Genomic DNA, 13,759 nt, shown 5'->3' with positions numbered 1-13,759 from the left:
ATCCTTCATGTTAAAAATTCTTGTAGGAGATAAGAGGACCTTTTGGTAGTTCTTGTAGGAGACATAGTAATTTATTATATTATATTTGCTGGATACCTAAGGACTTAAACCTTTTTGTTTTAAAGTTCCTTACTAACAGGCTGACTAGATAACTTCTATATTGTAATAAAGACCCAGGATAATAATTTAAAAATAGTAAGTGGAATGCAGTATATGGAAGATAAATAGTTTGAGCTACAAACTATATGAATTAGGGTGTGGATTTGTTCTGGTTTTGTTTTTGTCTTTTTTTTAAGTTGAAATCCAACATTTAAAATCACAAGTTTAGGAGCACCTGGGTGGTTCAGTTGGTTAAGCGTCTGACTCTTGATTTCGGCTCAGGTTTGATTTCACAGTTGTGAGATCAAGTCCTGCATCCAACTCTGTGCTGAGCATGGAGCCTGCTTGAGATTCTCTCTCTGTCCTTCCCAGACATGCACATGTGCACATGCTCTCTCTCTTTCAAAAATAAAAAAAACCCGCATTTAAATTTATATATTGTTAACAGGACATAGAAGATATTAATCATTTTATAAGTGAAATAAGCTAAAGGTTGACTAATCATAATAAATATCTAATGATTTAATAAAGTAGGCTTCTAACTATCATATTGAATAAAACACACCAAATATAAGGTACTTAATTTTTCATTCAAAGGTTTTATTCAGTGTATCTAAAGTTTTTTGATAAACTGCAGAACTTTTCAGTTACCTTTTGTTTAAGTCAGATTATTGAGGTATAATTTATATATAGTAAAATTCAACTTTTTAAGTGTACTCTACTTAAAACAAAATTCTGTGGTAAAATACACATAAAATTTACTATCTTTACCTTTTTTAAGTGTAGAATTAAAAATTGTGTACACATTGTCAGTGATATTAAATTATTCATAATGTTGTGCAACCATCACCACCATCCAATTCCAGAATTCTTTTCATCTTGTAAAATGAAACTCTGTACCCATTAAACAATAAGTTCCTAATTTCCCCCCATACCTCCCACCTCCTGGTAACCACAGTTGTTATACTTTCTGTCTCTATGATTTTGACTATTCTGAGTACCTCAGATAAGTGGAATCATCACATATATTTGTCTTATTGTGACTGGCTTACTTCACTTAGCGTATGTTGTTAGTGTTCATCCATGGTGTAGCATATGTCAGAATTTGCTCCTTTTCTGGGCGGAATAATATTCTGTTGTATCTGTATAACACATTTGGCTTATGTATTTATCCGTTGATAGACACTTGGGTTGCTTCCATATTTAGGTATTGCAAATAATGCTACTGTGAACATGGGTGTGCAAATATGTCTTTGAGCCCTGTTTTAATTTCTTTTCAGCATATACCCAAAAGTGGTATTGCTGGATCACATGGCAGTTCTACTTTTAATTTTCTAAGGAACTGCCATAATGTTTTCCACAGTGGTTGTACATTTCACATTCCCACCAATGGTGTACAAGAGTTCCAATTTTCCACATTCTTGCCAATACTTGTGGCTATATATATTTTTTAATAGTAGCCATTCTAATGAGTGTGAGGTGATACCTCATTGTAGTTTTGATTTGCATTTCCCTAGTGATCAGTAATGTGGAACGCCTTTTCATGTGCTTATTTGGCTATTTATGTATCTTCTTTGGAGAAGTGGTTATTCAGGTTGTCTTTTTGAATAGGCTTATTTGGGGGTTTTTTTGTTCAGCTTAGAAGTTTTATTAAAAAATATTCTGTATATTAATCCCTTTTCCAATGTATGATTTGCAAATATTTCTCCCTTTCTCTGGATTGATTTTTTACTCTGTTTATAGTGTCTTTTGATTCACAACATTTAAAAATTCCCATGAAGTTCAGTTTGTCTTTTTTTCTATTATTGCTTATATGTTTGATGGACTATCCAAGAAATTATTGTCAAAAACAATGTCATGCAGCCTTTCCTCTGTGTTTTCTTCTAAGAGTTTTATAGTTTTAGTTAGGTCTTATGCTTAAATCTTTGATCCATTTTGAGTTACTTTTTGTTTTGGTATTAAGTGTCCCAACTTTATCGAGTTTTCCCAAAACCATTTGTTGTAAAGGCTCTCCTTCTGCATTCAGTGGTCTTGACACTCTTGTCAAAAATCGTTTGACCATATATGTGAGTGTCTATTTCAGAGCTCTCTCTATTCTATCCCGTCCGTCTGTATGTGTGTCTTTATGCCAGTACCACACTGTTTTAATTACTGTAGCTTTGTAGTAAGTTTTGAAATCAGGAAGTATGGATCCTCCATCTTTGCTCTTTTTCTAGATTGTTTTAGCTATTCAGTGTCCCTTGAGATTCCATATGAATTTTAGGATAGGTTTTTTTAATTTCTGCAAAAAGAATGTCATTGGAAGGACAGTTTTGATGGATATAAAATTTGGGATCAACAATTTTTTTTCTTTTAGCATTTTGAATATATCAATCAGCTCACTGCCTTCTGGTCTCCAATATTTCTGATGAGAAATCTGCCAATATTGAGGATCCCTTGTATGTAATGAGTCTCATGTCCCTGTTTTCAAGATTCTGTTTTTATCTTTGGCTTTTGAAAGTTTGACTATAATGTGTCTTGTGTGGGTCTCTTTGAATTCATCTTTCTTGGAGTTTGTTGAACATCTTGGATGTTTATATTAATGTCCTTCATCAAATTTAGGAAGTTTTCAGCCACTGTTTCTTCAATTCTTTCTGCCTCTTTTTCTTTCTTCTGGGTCTCCCACAATACATATTTTTGTTTGCTTGTTGTTGGCCCACAGGACCCTTCACTTTTCTTTAATCTTTTTCTTTCTATTCTAAGGACTTGATAATTTTCATTGTCCTACTTTCTTTTTAAAAAATTTTTTTAAATGTTTATTTGTTTTTAGAGAGACAGAGTGCAAGTGGGGGAGGGGACAGAGAGAGAGGGAGACACAGAATCCAAAGCAGTCTCCAGACTCTGAGCTGTCAGCACAGCCCGATGCAGGGCTCAAACCCACAAACTGCGAGATCATGACCTGAGCCAAAGTTGGATGCTTAATTGACTGAGCCGCCCAGGTGCCCCTCCATTGTCCTACTTTCAGGTTTGATGATTCTGTCTTCTGCTTGTTCAGATCTGCGTTTGAGTCTCTCCAGTGAATTTTTTATTTCAGTTATTATATTTTACATCTCCAGAATTTTCTTTTTGGTTTCTCTTTAAATTTCGCCTCTTTTTTGATATTTCCATTTTGTTCATACATTGCTAGCTTGACTTCCTCCACATCTTTATGATTCTTTGAGCATCTTTAAAATGGTTGTTTTAAAGTCTTTCTATGGTAGGGCTGCCTTTGGATCTTTTTCTTTAAAAAAAATTTTTTTAGTGTTTATTTTTTTAGAGAGAGACAGAGCATGAGCGGGGGAGGAGCAGAGAGAGAGAGGGAGACACAGAATCTGAAGCAGGCTCCAGGCTCTAAGCTGTCAGTACAGAGCCTGACACCAGGCTCGAACTCACCAACCATGAGATCATGACCTAAGCTGAAGTCGGACACCCGGATGACTAAGCTAGCCAGGCACCCCGGATCTTTTTCATAGGCAATTTCTATTGATTTTATTTTATTTTTTTTGCCTTTGAATGGAATTTTCCTTGATTTTTTTTTCCTGTTTCTTAGTATGCCTTGTGATTTTGTTGTTGTTGTTGAAAACTGGATATTTAAATCTGATAATATGGTATTCCTGTTAATCAGATTCTCCTCCTTTCCCAGGGTTTGCTGTTTGGTTTTTTTTTTTTTTTTTAATTTTTTTTAACATTTATTTATTTTTGAGACAGAGAGAGACAGAGCATGAATGGGGGAGGGTCAGAGAGAGAGGGAGACACAGAATCCAAAACAGGCTCCAGGCTCTGAGCTGTCAGCACAGAGCCCGATGCGGGGCTTGAACTCAGCGGGACTTGAACTCACGGACCGGACCATGAGATCATGACCTGAGCTGAAGTCAGACGCTTAACAGACTGAGCCACCCAGGCGCCCCGCTGTTTGTTTTTATTTATCGTTCTTTTTTTATTGTTGTAGGCTCTTTGCCAAAGATTAACCTGAGGTATAAACTTAAGGTCTTTTTGTGTCCTTTCTCAGCCTGAATGTGTGGCCAATTTGTAATTTTCCCTGTATCAGCAGTTGCTTTTGAGAAAAAGAGAACAATGAAGGGAAGCAGAAGAAGTGCTTTAAGGCTTTAAATCCCCTGGAGGTAACTTTAGCCAGAGTAGGGGAGGGACTTGCAACAGTGGGGAAGTGCAACAGCAATGGCCATCCTCCTCTTTGTATGCATCTCTTTGATCAGAAACAGCAGTCAGTAACCAAAGCACTGGTCCCCCAGTAGTTGGGGGACAAGAGTTCTTTTTGCCCACTCTTGTTCCTGCAGGCTGTGTGCAAGCTGCTCCAGGAATATGTGCACAGCTGCTTGCCACTGGGGGTGGGGACTGTTACTGCACTAAAGAGCTGCAGTTTACTTTGCAAGCCATGCCCTGGAAGTTGCAAGCTCCAAGAGTTCCAAAATGGTTACATTAGACAGATTCTGCCAGTGCAGTTGTTAACAGTCTAGATGGGGAGACAGATTGCTGATGCTTCCTACTTTGCCATCTTCCCAGAATCCTCTCCTCTGATTTATTACTTCCTAAAATATTTTCTTTCCATAAGTCAGAGAAGAACTTAGAAAAATAATGGTTTAAAATCTTTTAAAATACTGTGATGGGCTAGTGGGGAGTGGGAGATAATTTTGTTATGTGCCAACCCAGAAATTTATAAATTTACAATATTGGCACAAATGAATCAGATTAATCTTATTTGGTAGACATTTTTAACCATATAAATTTGTTGTTGGGAATGTTAAAATACAGCCATCAATCTATATGTTTTCTTGATAAAGGCCAAACTCTTTATTTCACAGACAATTGTGGCTATTAACAAAGACCCAGAAGCTCCAATTTTTCAAGTGGCAGATTACGGAATAGTCGCTGATTTATTTAAGGTAAGCTGGCCATCAGAGAGGTGGCTGTTACCTAGCTTGTCATCCAAGAAGAACCTTTTAGAGTTGGTAGAAAAGAGGCTATTATAGGAAAATCTTATATGTGTGTGTACTGTGTGTCTTTATATATTAATACATTTACCAGTTTTGAGCTACTTAAAATGAAGTTGTCCTGATAAATACATGACATTTATATAAAGTGTTATAACTTTCCCTTTAAGAGGGAGTCCATTGGGGCCATTTCTGTTTTTCATACTAACTTTTCCTCCCACTGGTATATCTTAGTGGTCAAATGACTGCCGTTAATTACTGTTCTTACGGGGGCGCCTGGTTGGCTCAGTGGGTTAAGCTTCCAAATCCTGATTTCAGCTCAGATCATGATCTTATGGTTCCTGGGTTCGAGCCCCACATAGGGCCCTGCGCTGGTGGTACAGAGCCTGCTTGGGATTCTTTCTCTCCAGTCTCTCTGCCCCTACCCCGCTTGCTCTCGCTTTCAAAATAAATAAACTTTAAAAAAAGAAAAAAAGAGGTAATCCATATTGTCTTTAAAATATCCACATGACTTTTGGCATCTCGTGTGCATAGTTAGTACACAATGTGAAGTGATTCAGGTAATTATAACCTAGAATCATATTTGACAGGTACCTTAAAGAAATTCACATCAAATACCCTCATTCAGAAATTTGCCAACAATGCTACAGCTTTTCAGGGAAAGAGGGGGCATTCAAGTCCATTTTATCTGACTCAACAAGTATGCTCTGCTTGAGAGTTAAAGGCCTTCCTAACCTGATAATTGTAGGGGAGAACACTTATTTCCCACTCTTCATAGTCTTCACTGTTTTGAGTGTTCTTTCCACCCTGCCACCACCCCTGTAGTTACCCTACCCATGAGTGAAATTACTTTAGTGATATTGATGTGCACCTGATACTCATTTGGCCACATTTAAAGGTGATAGCTCATGCAAGGCCTAACTGCTTTTTGTCCCTCAGGGCCTGCCTACAAACTTCTAGGTTGCCTAGAAGTGCAGAAAGCATTCATGCAGGCATTGAGGCTCTGAAAGTAGCATCTAGCCCAGGGAGAAGTCGGTTTGCTAGAGTGAGGAACCCCTTGCACAGAATTACAGTGAGCTACCGTGGGCCTTAATAGAGAGGCTGCAGCCTGAGAATAGAGCCAGGGTGGTCCTCTTGGCAAGAGGATTGGCCCATTACCACGGCTCCACTAACAGTGTATATGATCCAGAAAAACTAATGAGTGTATTTTGAGAACACATCTAAACTGTGAAGTATGTGTTCATAGGGCATCCTTCACCTCAGGAGCACCCCCCACCCCATCCCTCAAAGGGCCTGTATCTTGCCCTGGAAGAGTACAGCCCCACTTCAGTGATCCTGGGGTCCTATAATTGAAATTTAGGATTTAGGTAGTTCTTCTGCAATTGTTACTTGGCCCAGCTGTGTAAGAACAATATATATAAGTTTTAAGTTTATTATGTTGAGAGAGAGAGAGAGAGCTAGCACGCACATGAGTGGGTGAGCAGGGGAAGGGCAGAGAGAGAGGGAGAGTCCCAAGCGCAGAGCCCGACGTGGGGGTCAACCTCACAAACCGTGAGATCATGACTTGAGCTGAAATCAAGAGTCCGATTCCTAACCAACTGAGCCACCCAGGAGCCCCTGTAAGAACAGTAATTAATGGCAGTCATTTGACCACTAAGATCTGCCAGTTGGAGGAAAAGTTAGTGTGAAAAACAGAAATTTTTTGTATCTCTGTACAAGGATAACTTTGTTCAAGTACCAAGCATTTAGCTCCAGTGAGAAGGGGTAGAGGGGTAAAGACCTTTTAAATAAAAAATATGAAATTAAACACTTCTGAACCCTATCCATGTATTGTGTTGACACATTTGCAAACAGACATCTACTGTAGTTTGCCTTTTATTTTTCTTCAAGAGAATATTTTAATAAATTTGCAAGTTGTTTTGTTTATGTTTTTCTGTTAGCGTATTGTATATTGCAACCTACAGACAGGGCTTACTTGATAAATGGATGAAGTATTAGTTGGAAATTTGTGATGTTTATACGGTGGACACCTGCCTTGGGGCAGGAGCATCTTTGTAGCAATTACTGATGGAATGGTATCACACACACTGTGCTTCTTGCATTTAGGGGAGCTCCCAGGTTTGACATGAGAGAGAGACAGAGAGGTATGTGAGCGAGTGAGAGCGTGTGTGTGCTGAGAGAGGTATCTTGTTGAGAGTCCTAAGATAGTAGAAGTGGAAAGGGACCTCAAGAATCATTCAGTTAGACGATTTCCAACTGGAGATTCTCAAGCTGTTCTTGGTGTTTTAAGAAGCCTACATTTGATGGGGCGCCTGGGTGGCGCAGTCGGTTAAGCGTCCGACTTCAGCCAGGTCACGATCTCGCGGTCCGTGAGTTCGAGCCCCGCGTCGGGCTCTGGGCTGATGGCTCGGAGCCTGGAGCCTGTTTCCGATTCTGTGTCTCCCTCTCTCTCTGCCCCTCCCCCGTTCATGCTCTGTCTCTCTCTGTCCCAAAAATAAATAAAAAACCTTGAAAAAAAAAATTAAAAAAAAAAAAAAAGAAGCCTACATTTGATGTGTTTGGACTAAGACCTAACGTTTGTTTGCTTTTAGCTAGAATTATGTTAAGTTAGTGATTATCTCATCCTGCTCCGAAGTTCTGAAGCACAGTTATATATACCTTTAATTAATATAAAGGGAGGAAAGTTAATCCTTTAAAAAGCAGTCTGATTATGGGGCGCCTGGGTGGCGCAGTCGGTTAAGCGTCCGACTTCAGCCAGGTCACGATCTCGCGGTCCGTGAGTTCGAGCCCCGCGTCGGGCTCTGGGCTGATGGCTCAGAGCCTGGAGCCTGTTTCCGATTCTGTGTCTCCCTCTCTCTCTGCCCCTCCCCCGTTCATGCTCTGTCTCTCTCTGTCCCAAAAATAAATAAACGTTGAAAAAAAAAAAAATTTAAAAAAAAAAAGCAGTCTGATTAGATTATAAAATATCAAAAATATTGCTTGGGGGGGCACCTAGCTGGCTTGGTTGGTAGAGCATGTGACTCTTGATCTCGGGATTGTAAGTTCAAGCCCCATGTTGGGTATAGAAATGACTTAAAAATAAAATCTTTAAAAAAAAATTACTGCTTGAGTTGCAGCTTCCCATTAGCTACTACATGTATAACACAAATGAGTCATGTTCTTTTTTAAATTGTCTATGTCCCAAAGAGATGTGACTTGGGGAAGTTATTCTGCAAGTTTTTGGTACAACTAAAGCTCCTGATTCCATCCTTTCACTCATCACCCTGCCTTCCCATCTCATCAGGGACTGCCAGGTGGTTCACCACTACTGCTCTTTAATAAATTGCAGTAAAAAAGACTGCACCTTTGGCAGACTCTGGGAACTTAGACAGTATCCATCAGATTGTTTTGTCAGTTGAAATCAGAATGAGTATAATATAGATGAATATTGTAGTAATTCCGACCGAAGAGTGGACAAGGTAGTATAGTGACTATACTCTTCAGGGTCACCCTCTGTCTTTTAAAAATCAAATATTTAAAGGTATAACAATACATAAAAGTACAATTATGCAAAATATGAGTGAGTGAGAGCATAATCTATTTCAGATTAAGACTTTAAAGAAAATACTGTAAGTCAGGGGTGCCTGCCTAGCTCAATTGGGAGAGCATGCAGATCTTGATCTCAGGGTTGTAAGTTCAAGCCCCACGTCAGGCGTAGAGATTACTTAAAAAAATAAAATCTTAGGGGCGCCTGGGTGGCGCAGTCGGTTAAGCGTCCGACTTCAGCCAGGTCACGATCTCGCGGTCCGCGAGTTCGAGCCCCGCGTCGGGCTCTGGGCTGATGGCTCAGAGCCTGGAGCCTGTTTCCGATTCTGTGTCTCCCTCTCTCTCTGCCCCTCCCCCGTTCATGCTCTGTCTCTCTCTGTCCCAAAAATAAATAAACGTTGAAAAAAAAAAAAAATTAAAAAAAAAAAATAAAATCTTAAAAAAATATATCATAAGTCAAAAAATAGTTATGTAAAAAGGACTTTTTTAGACTAAATTTCTGTGTAAAAATTTTAAATTTCAAACTATCACACATAGCGTGACTAATAATTCTCCAAGTGATACGGTATCCACCAAACTTCATGTCTGGAGTAAATGTAAATGTAAATTTATTCTTTAATATTTATTGTTTTATTTCACCCTTCAGTAATCATGAGTTAGAGATGACAAGTTGTTTTTTTCTTAATATAAGAAAAATAATATGGTACAGTAGTTAAGAGCTTTAATTCAGATTCCGTCTTGGCCACATACTAGTTAAATTATCTTGGCCAATTACTTGATTTTTCTGAATGTAAGCTTCCTCAAAAGTAATATAAATAATATACTACCTACCTTACATGGTTGTATTGAAAGTTAAATGAGATTATGCTGTACCTAGTACAGTCTTGGTTAAATATTAGCCTACCTGTTTGTATTTCTTTTCATAATAGGTACATAATAGGTGTTCAATAAATGGTAAATATTATAATCGGAGTCAGAGCGACAGAGCACAGGACACCACCTGACTGGTGGTTGTTGTTGTTGTTTTTAAAAGCTTTCCTGAAATTTAATTCACAAATCATAAAGTTCACCCTTTTAAAATGCAAAGTTCAGTGAGTTTTAGTATATTCAGAGTTATGCAACCATTAGCTATTTAATTCCAGAACATTTTCTTCACACTGAGAAGAAACCCCATACCCATTTGCAGTCACTCCCTGTTCTGCACTCTCCCCAGCCCCTGGCAACAACTAACCTGTTTTGTGTTTCTATGGATTTGCCAATCCTGGACATTTCATATAAATAGAATCATGTAATATATGGGCTTTCTGTGGTTGGCTTCTTAGCATAATGTTTTCAAGATTCATCTGTGTTGTCTCCTATATCAGCACTTTCGTTTCCTTTTAGTGCAAAATAATATCCATTGTGTGGATATGCCTCATTTTGTTTATGCATTAATCATTTGATGGACATTTGAGTTTCTACTCTTTGGCTATTATAAATGCTGCTGTGAGCATTTAAGCTTTTATACATACATATATGTTTTTATCTTGTTTGGGTATATATCTAGGAATGGAATTTCTGGGTCCCTTGAAAACTCTATTTTTAGCATTTTGAAGAACTGTCAGATTGTTTTCCAAAGTGGCTGCCCCATTTTACATTTCCACCAATAATGTATATGAAGGCTCCAATTTCTCCATACACTCACTAACACTTCTTACTATCCCATCTTTTTTGTTATAGACTTCCTAATGGGTATGAAATGGTAACTTGTTGTGGTCTTGATTTGTATTTCCTTGATAGCTAATGATGATAAGCATTTCTTCATGTCTTTATTGACCATTTATAATGTATTTTCTTTGGAGATATGTCTGTGCAAATCCTTTGCCCATTTTAAAGTTGTGTTATTTGTCTTTTTGTAGTTGAGTTATAAGAGTTCTTTATATATTCTGGATACAAGTTCTTTATTAGGTATATGATTTGCAAATATTTTCTTCCATTCTGTGGGTTGACTTTTCCTTTTTTCTCTCTCCCTCTTTCTTCTCTTTTCTTTTCTTTTGCAATTTACTTATTTATTTTTATTACTGGCTTTATTAAATGAGTCATGAATCAGGCAGCATCCCATCTAACAAGTAGAGGGGAGCTCCTGTCTTTTCACTTTCTCGGTGTCCTTTGACGCATACAGGTTTACATTTTGTTGAAGTCCAGTTTATTTTTTCTTTTATTGCTTGTCCTTTAGTAGGTGTCATATATGTGAAACTTTTGTCTAATCCAGTACAATGATTATAGGCCTACAAATATCTGTTCTAAGTCCCCACTTTGATTTCCTTTGGGTATATACCTTTGAATTGCTGGATAATGTGGTAATTCTGTGTTTAGCTTTTCAAAGAATCTCCAAGCTGCTTTCTCTAGTGGCTGCACCACTTTATATTCAGCAGTGTGCAAATGTTCTAGTTTCTCCACATCTTTGTTAACAGCTGTTACTTTTCTTTTTTAAATATTTTAAGACAGAGAGAGAGAGCATAAGGGGGAATGGGGGAGAGAGAGAGGGAGACACAGAATCCAAAGCAGTCTCCAGGCTCTGAGCTGTCAGCACAGAGCCCGACGTGGCGCTCAAACTCATGAACTGTGAGGTCATGACCTGAGATGAAGTCGGATGCTTAACCGACTGAGCCACCCAGGCACCCCAGAATATCTTATTTTAAATGTAAATTTATTTTCATTTAGTCTTACTGAATAGAGAGCTGCCTCTACAATATCTAAAATAAAAATAAGAATCCGGATCTTTGAGTTTGCTCAGGCTATAAGATAGTCAGTGAACCGGAGTTGGCATTTTCTTTTCCCTAAGTAAGGCATTGTGTGGTATGCCTGGAAAGTCTGAGGTTGATCTAATAAAAAAGGATATAGATGATGGACAAAGTCCTCTTAACCCTATTTTGGGTAGTGTGGCAGGGAGACGTTCTGTAAGGTTTTTAAAAATTGTGTGTTCTAACTCAGGTTAAATGTTTCATTTAAAAGAAGTTGTTGGGCTCTAGCCTATTTTTCATGAAACACGTCGGTCCCATGTGAGGCTTGTTTAGCATGTCATCTGTGTGACTGGCATAAGCTCATGGTCTCTCCACCGAGGAAAGCTGGGACAAGTGGTGCCAGCACCTAATGCTGCCCCTGAGCTAATGCCTGCTGGCTCCATGGTAAACATGGGCCTTTTAACAGGCTGGAGACAAAGTGACATTCGGAAGAAACAACATGTCGACAATTTCCTTAATAAATTTTGTACGAACACATTATTTCCACCTAATGGAAATGTAGCTCTCTTAAATAATTGAGAGGCTATATTCATCAGTGGCGAGTTCAACTGGGATCTCTCTGAGCTAGGACAGTCGACAGCCCCATGGAAGACTGGGTAATTGATGTTTTACACAAGTGGCTCGGCTAGTTTTCAGGTGGGCTCCGTGTGACCCTCCCCTGCAGTCCCCACTCACAGCCTCCTCTTGTCCAGGCTGAAAGCAGCTTCACACTGAAAGTTCCAGTTGCAGCCCCTGAACTGCCAAGACTAAGGGTTAGTAATTAATCCATTTTAAAATGGGAGCCAACTCCGTCAGTTTTCCTTCACTGTGGTTTCTTATTTTGTCTGTTGACCAGACATGGCATTAGCACAACCTTTATTTTCATAAAGAGTGGTGAAATTGAATGTTCAGCGTGCAGTCTGTTTTTAAGTGCAGAAAGATAGTAACTTGTGCTGAAGAAACAACTGTAGTGTTTGTGGAAGGAAAGATGAGTGAGCAAACGAACAATGAGAAAACAAGTGCTAGGGGGGCCAGCAAGAGTCATGACTAAGGAAGAGACTTTGGTATGGACTTTGAAGGAAAGGCCAGAGTACAATAAGGGAAGGAAGAATGCCCAGAAAACATGAAGGTAAAAAATACACATTACTCTCCTCACAAAAGAAAAATTGGACTCCTGTTTCTGTGGTGCCTTTGTAAGGTTTGTGGTTGTGTCAGAAAGGTTCCTAGGCAGTGCGTGGGCCAGTGGTCCTGCCAGCCGTGTGTCTGGGTGGTTTCTCCCTGCAAACGTGTATAGTCTTCCCACAGATGGGAGGGAGGCCACCCAAGGGGGGGAGTTGGGTGGGGGAGGGGCACCTTGTGCCTCAGCGGTGATGCGCGTGGCTTCTTTTGGCCTCCGTGTACTTCTTAAGGAGCTATGACTGTAGCACACTAAAGGCTCAAATTGCTTAATTACTTTTATTTTTTTTAATTTGCAGGTAGTTCCTGAAATGACTGAGCTGCTGAAAAAAAAATGAGTTACCATATTTCAAGAAGGAATATATGTCAAAGTATTCAGTTGAAGTAGAAATTCATGGCTAGTATAATCAAAAGTATGAAGAGCTAAATATCGTAATTTAAGAAAAAATTCTCACAGATGCCAGAATGCTTTTTTATGAGCCTGTTATTATATTTCTTTTTAATTATTTGTGGTTCCAAACAATTACTTTTTGAAATTTTCTAATTCTGTAATAAAATATGTAATAATAAAACATTTCCACAGCTTTAAAACTACTACTAGAAATATGCCTAGCTTCATAAAGAAAAAAAACTGAAGAAAATGAGTAAAAATTGATTTTTTCTTTGCCTGTCTTGTTCATGGAGGACTCTGGGTTTTATGCAAGATTATAAAAACGAATGCTCCCACCAGACTAATCATCTTAATATGATTATTGAGAGAAGGGAACTAGATTGGCAAATTCAGCTAAAAAAGCATGAATATTATCTTAAATATATTCCAGTCTTCAGAAAACCATAACTAATATGACAAAAGCAGATCTGATAAACCTGAATCTACTGAATATATTTAGTTGGCTTAAGTTAAATTTAATTTTCCATTTCATTTTAAAGTTTTGTCAGCTTATAGAGGAATTTGTGTCTATAAAGAAGAGGGGAATGGAGAAGGAGGGGCTGCTTTGCCACAATATGGCCTCTTTTGTTAACAGATAGTTTGATGTTATGTTTAAATTCCTGCTCAGAGATTGCTTTGGCTTTTCTCTGGCCCTCCTGATGCTTCCTTTGGGTTCTCTTAGGAAGCAGCCAGGCATGGGAGATGGCCACACTTGCGGTTGCCTCTGGCACTCTCACTCTGCCCCCTAGGGCACAGCTGAGATCAAGAGTGCCACAGGGGCTAGAAGCTAGTATGAGTGC

The 13,759-nt window shown here is 38.7% G+C and overlaps 1 protein-coding gene across 3 annotated transcripts in view; it reads left to right on the top strand.

The window, feature by feature from the left end:
• ETFA (electron transfer flavoprotein subunit alpha) overlaps positions 1-13,133 on the top strand; it is a 78,158-nt gene extending 65,025 nt beyond the window's left edge. For 2 of the 3 annotated variants that reach the window (XM_030317619.1, XM_030317620.1), the window contains exons 11-12: positions 4,938-5,018; positions 12,829-13,133. In XM_030317619.1, the coding sequence (XP_030173479.1) occupies positions 4,938-5,018; positions 12,829-12,867 (120 nt within the window). In that variant the 3' untranslated portion in view covers positions 12,868-13,133. The remainder of the gene's footprint in view (positions 1-4,937; positions 5,019-12,828) is intronic. The other variant, XM_030317621.1, reaches the window with a different exon arrangement.
• Positions 13,134-13,759: the final 626 nt, after the last annotated feature.

This window comes from Lynx canadensis, chromosome B3, assembly GCF_007474595.2.
Source record: "Lynx canadensis isolate LIC74 chromosome B3, mLynCan4.pri.v2, whole genome shotgun sequence".
Lineage (NCBI taxonomy): Eukaryota > Metazoa > Chordata > Mammalia > Carnivora > Felidae > Lynx > Lynx canadensis.
The sequence above is the reverse complement of the archived record's forward strand: the minus strand, read 5'-3'. Positions and strand labels throughout refer to the sequence as shown.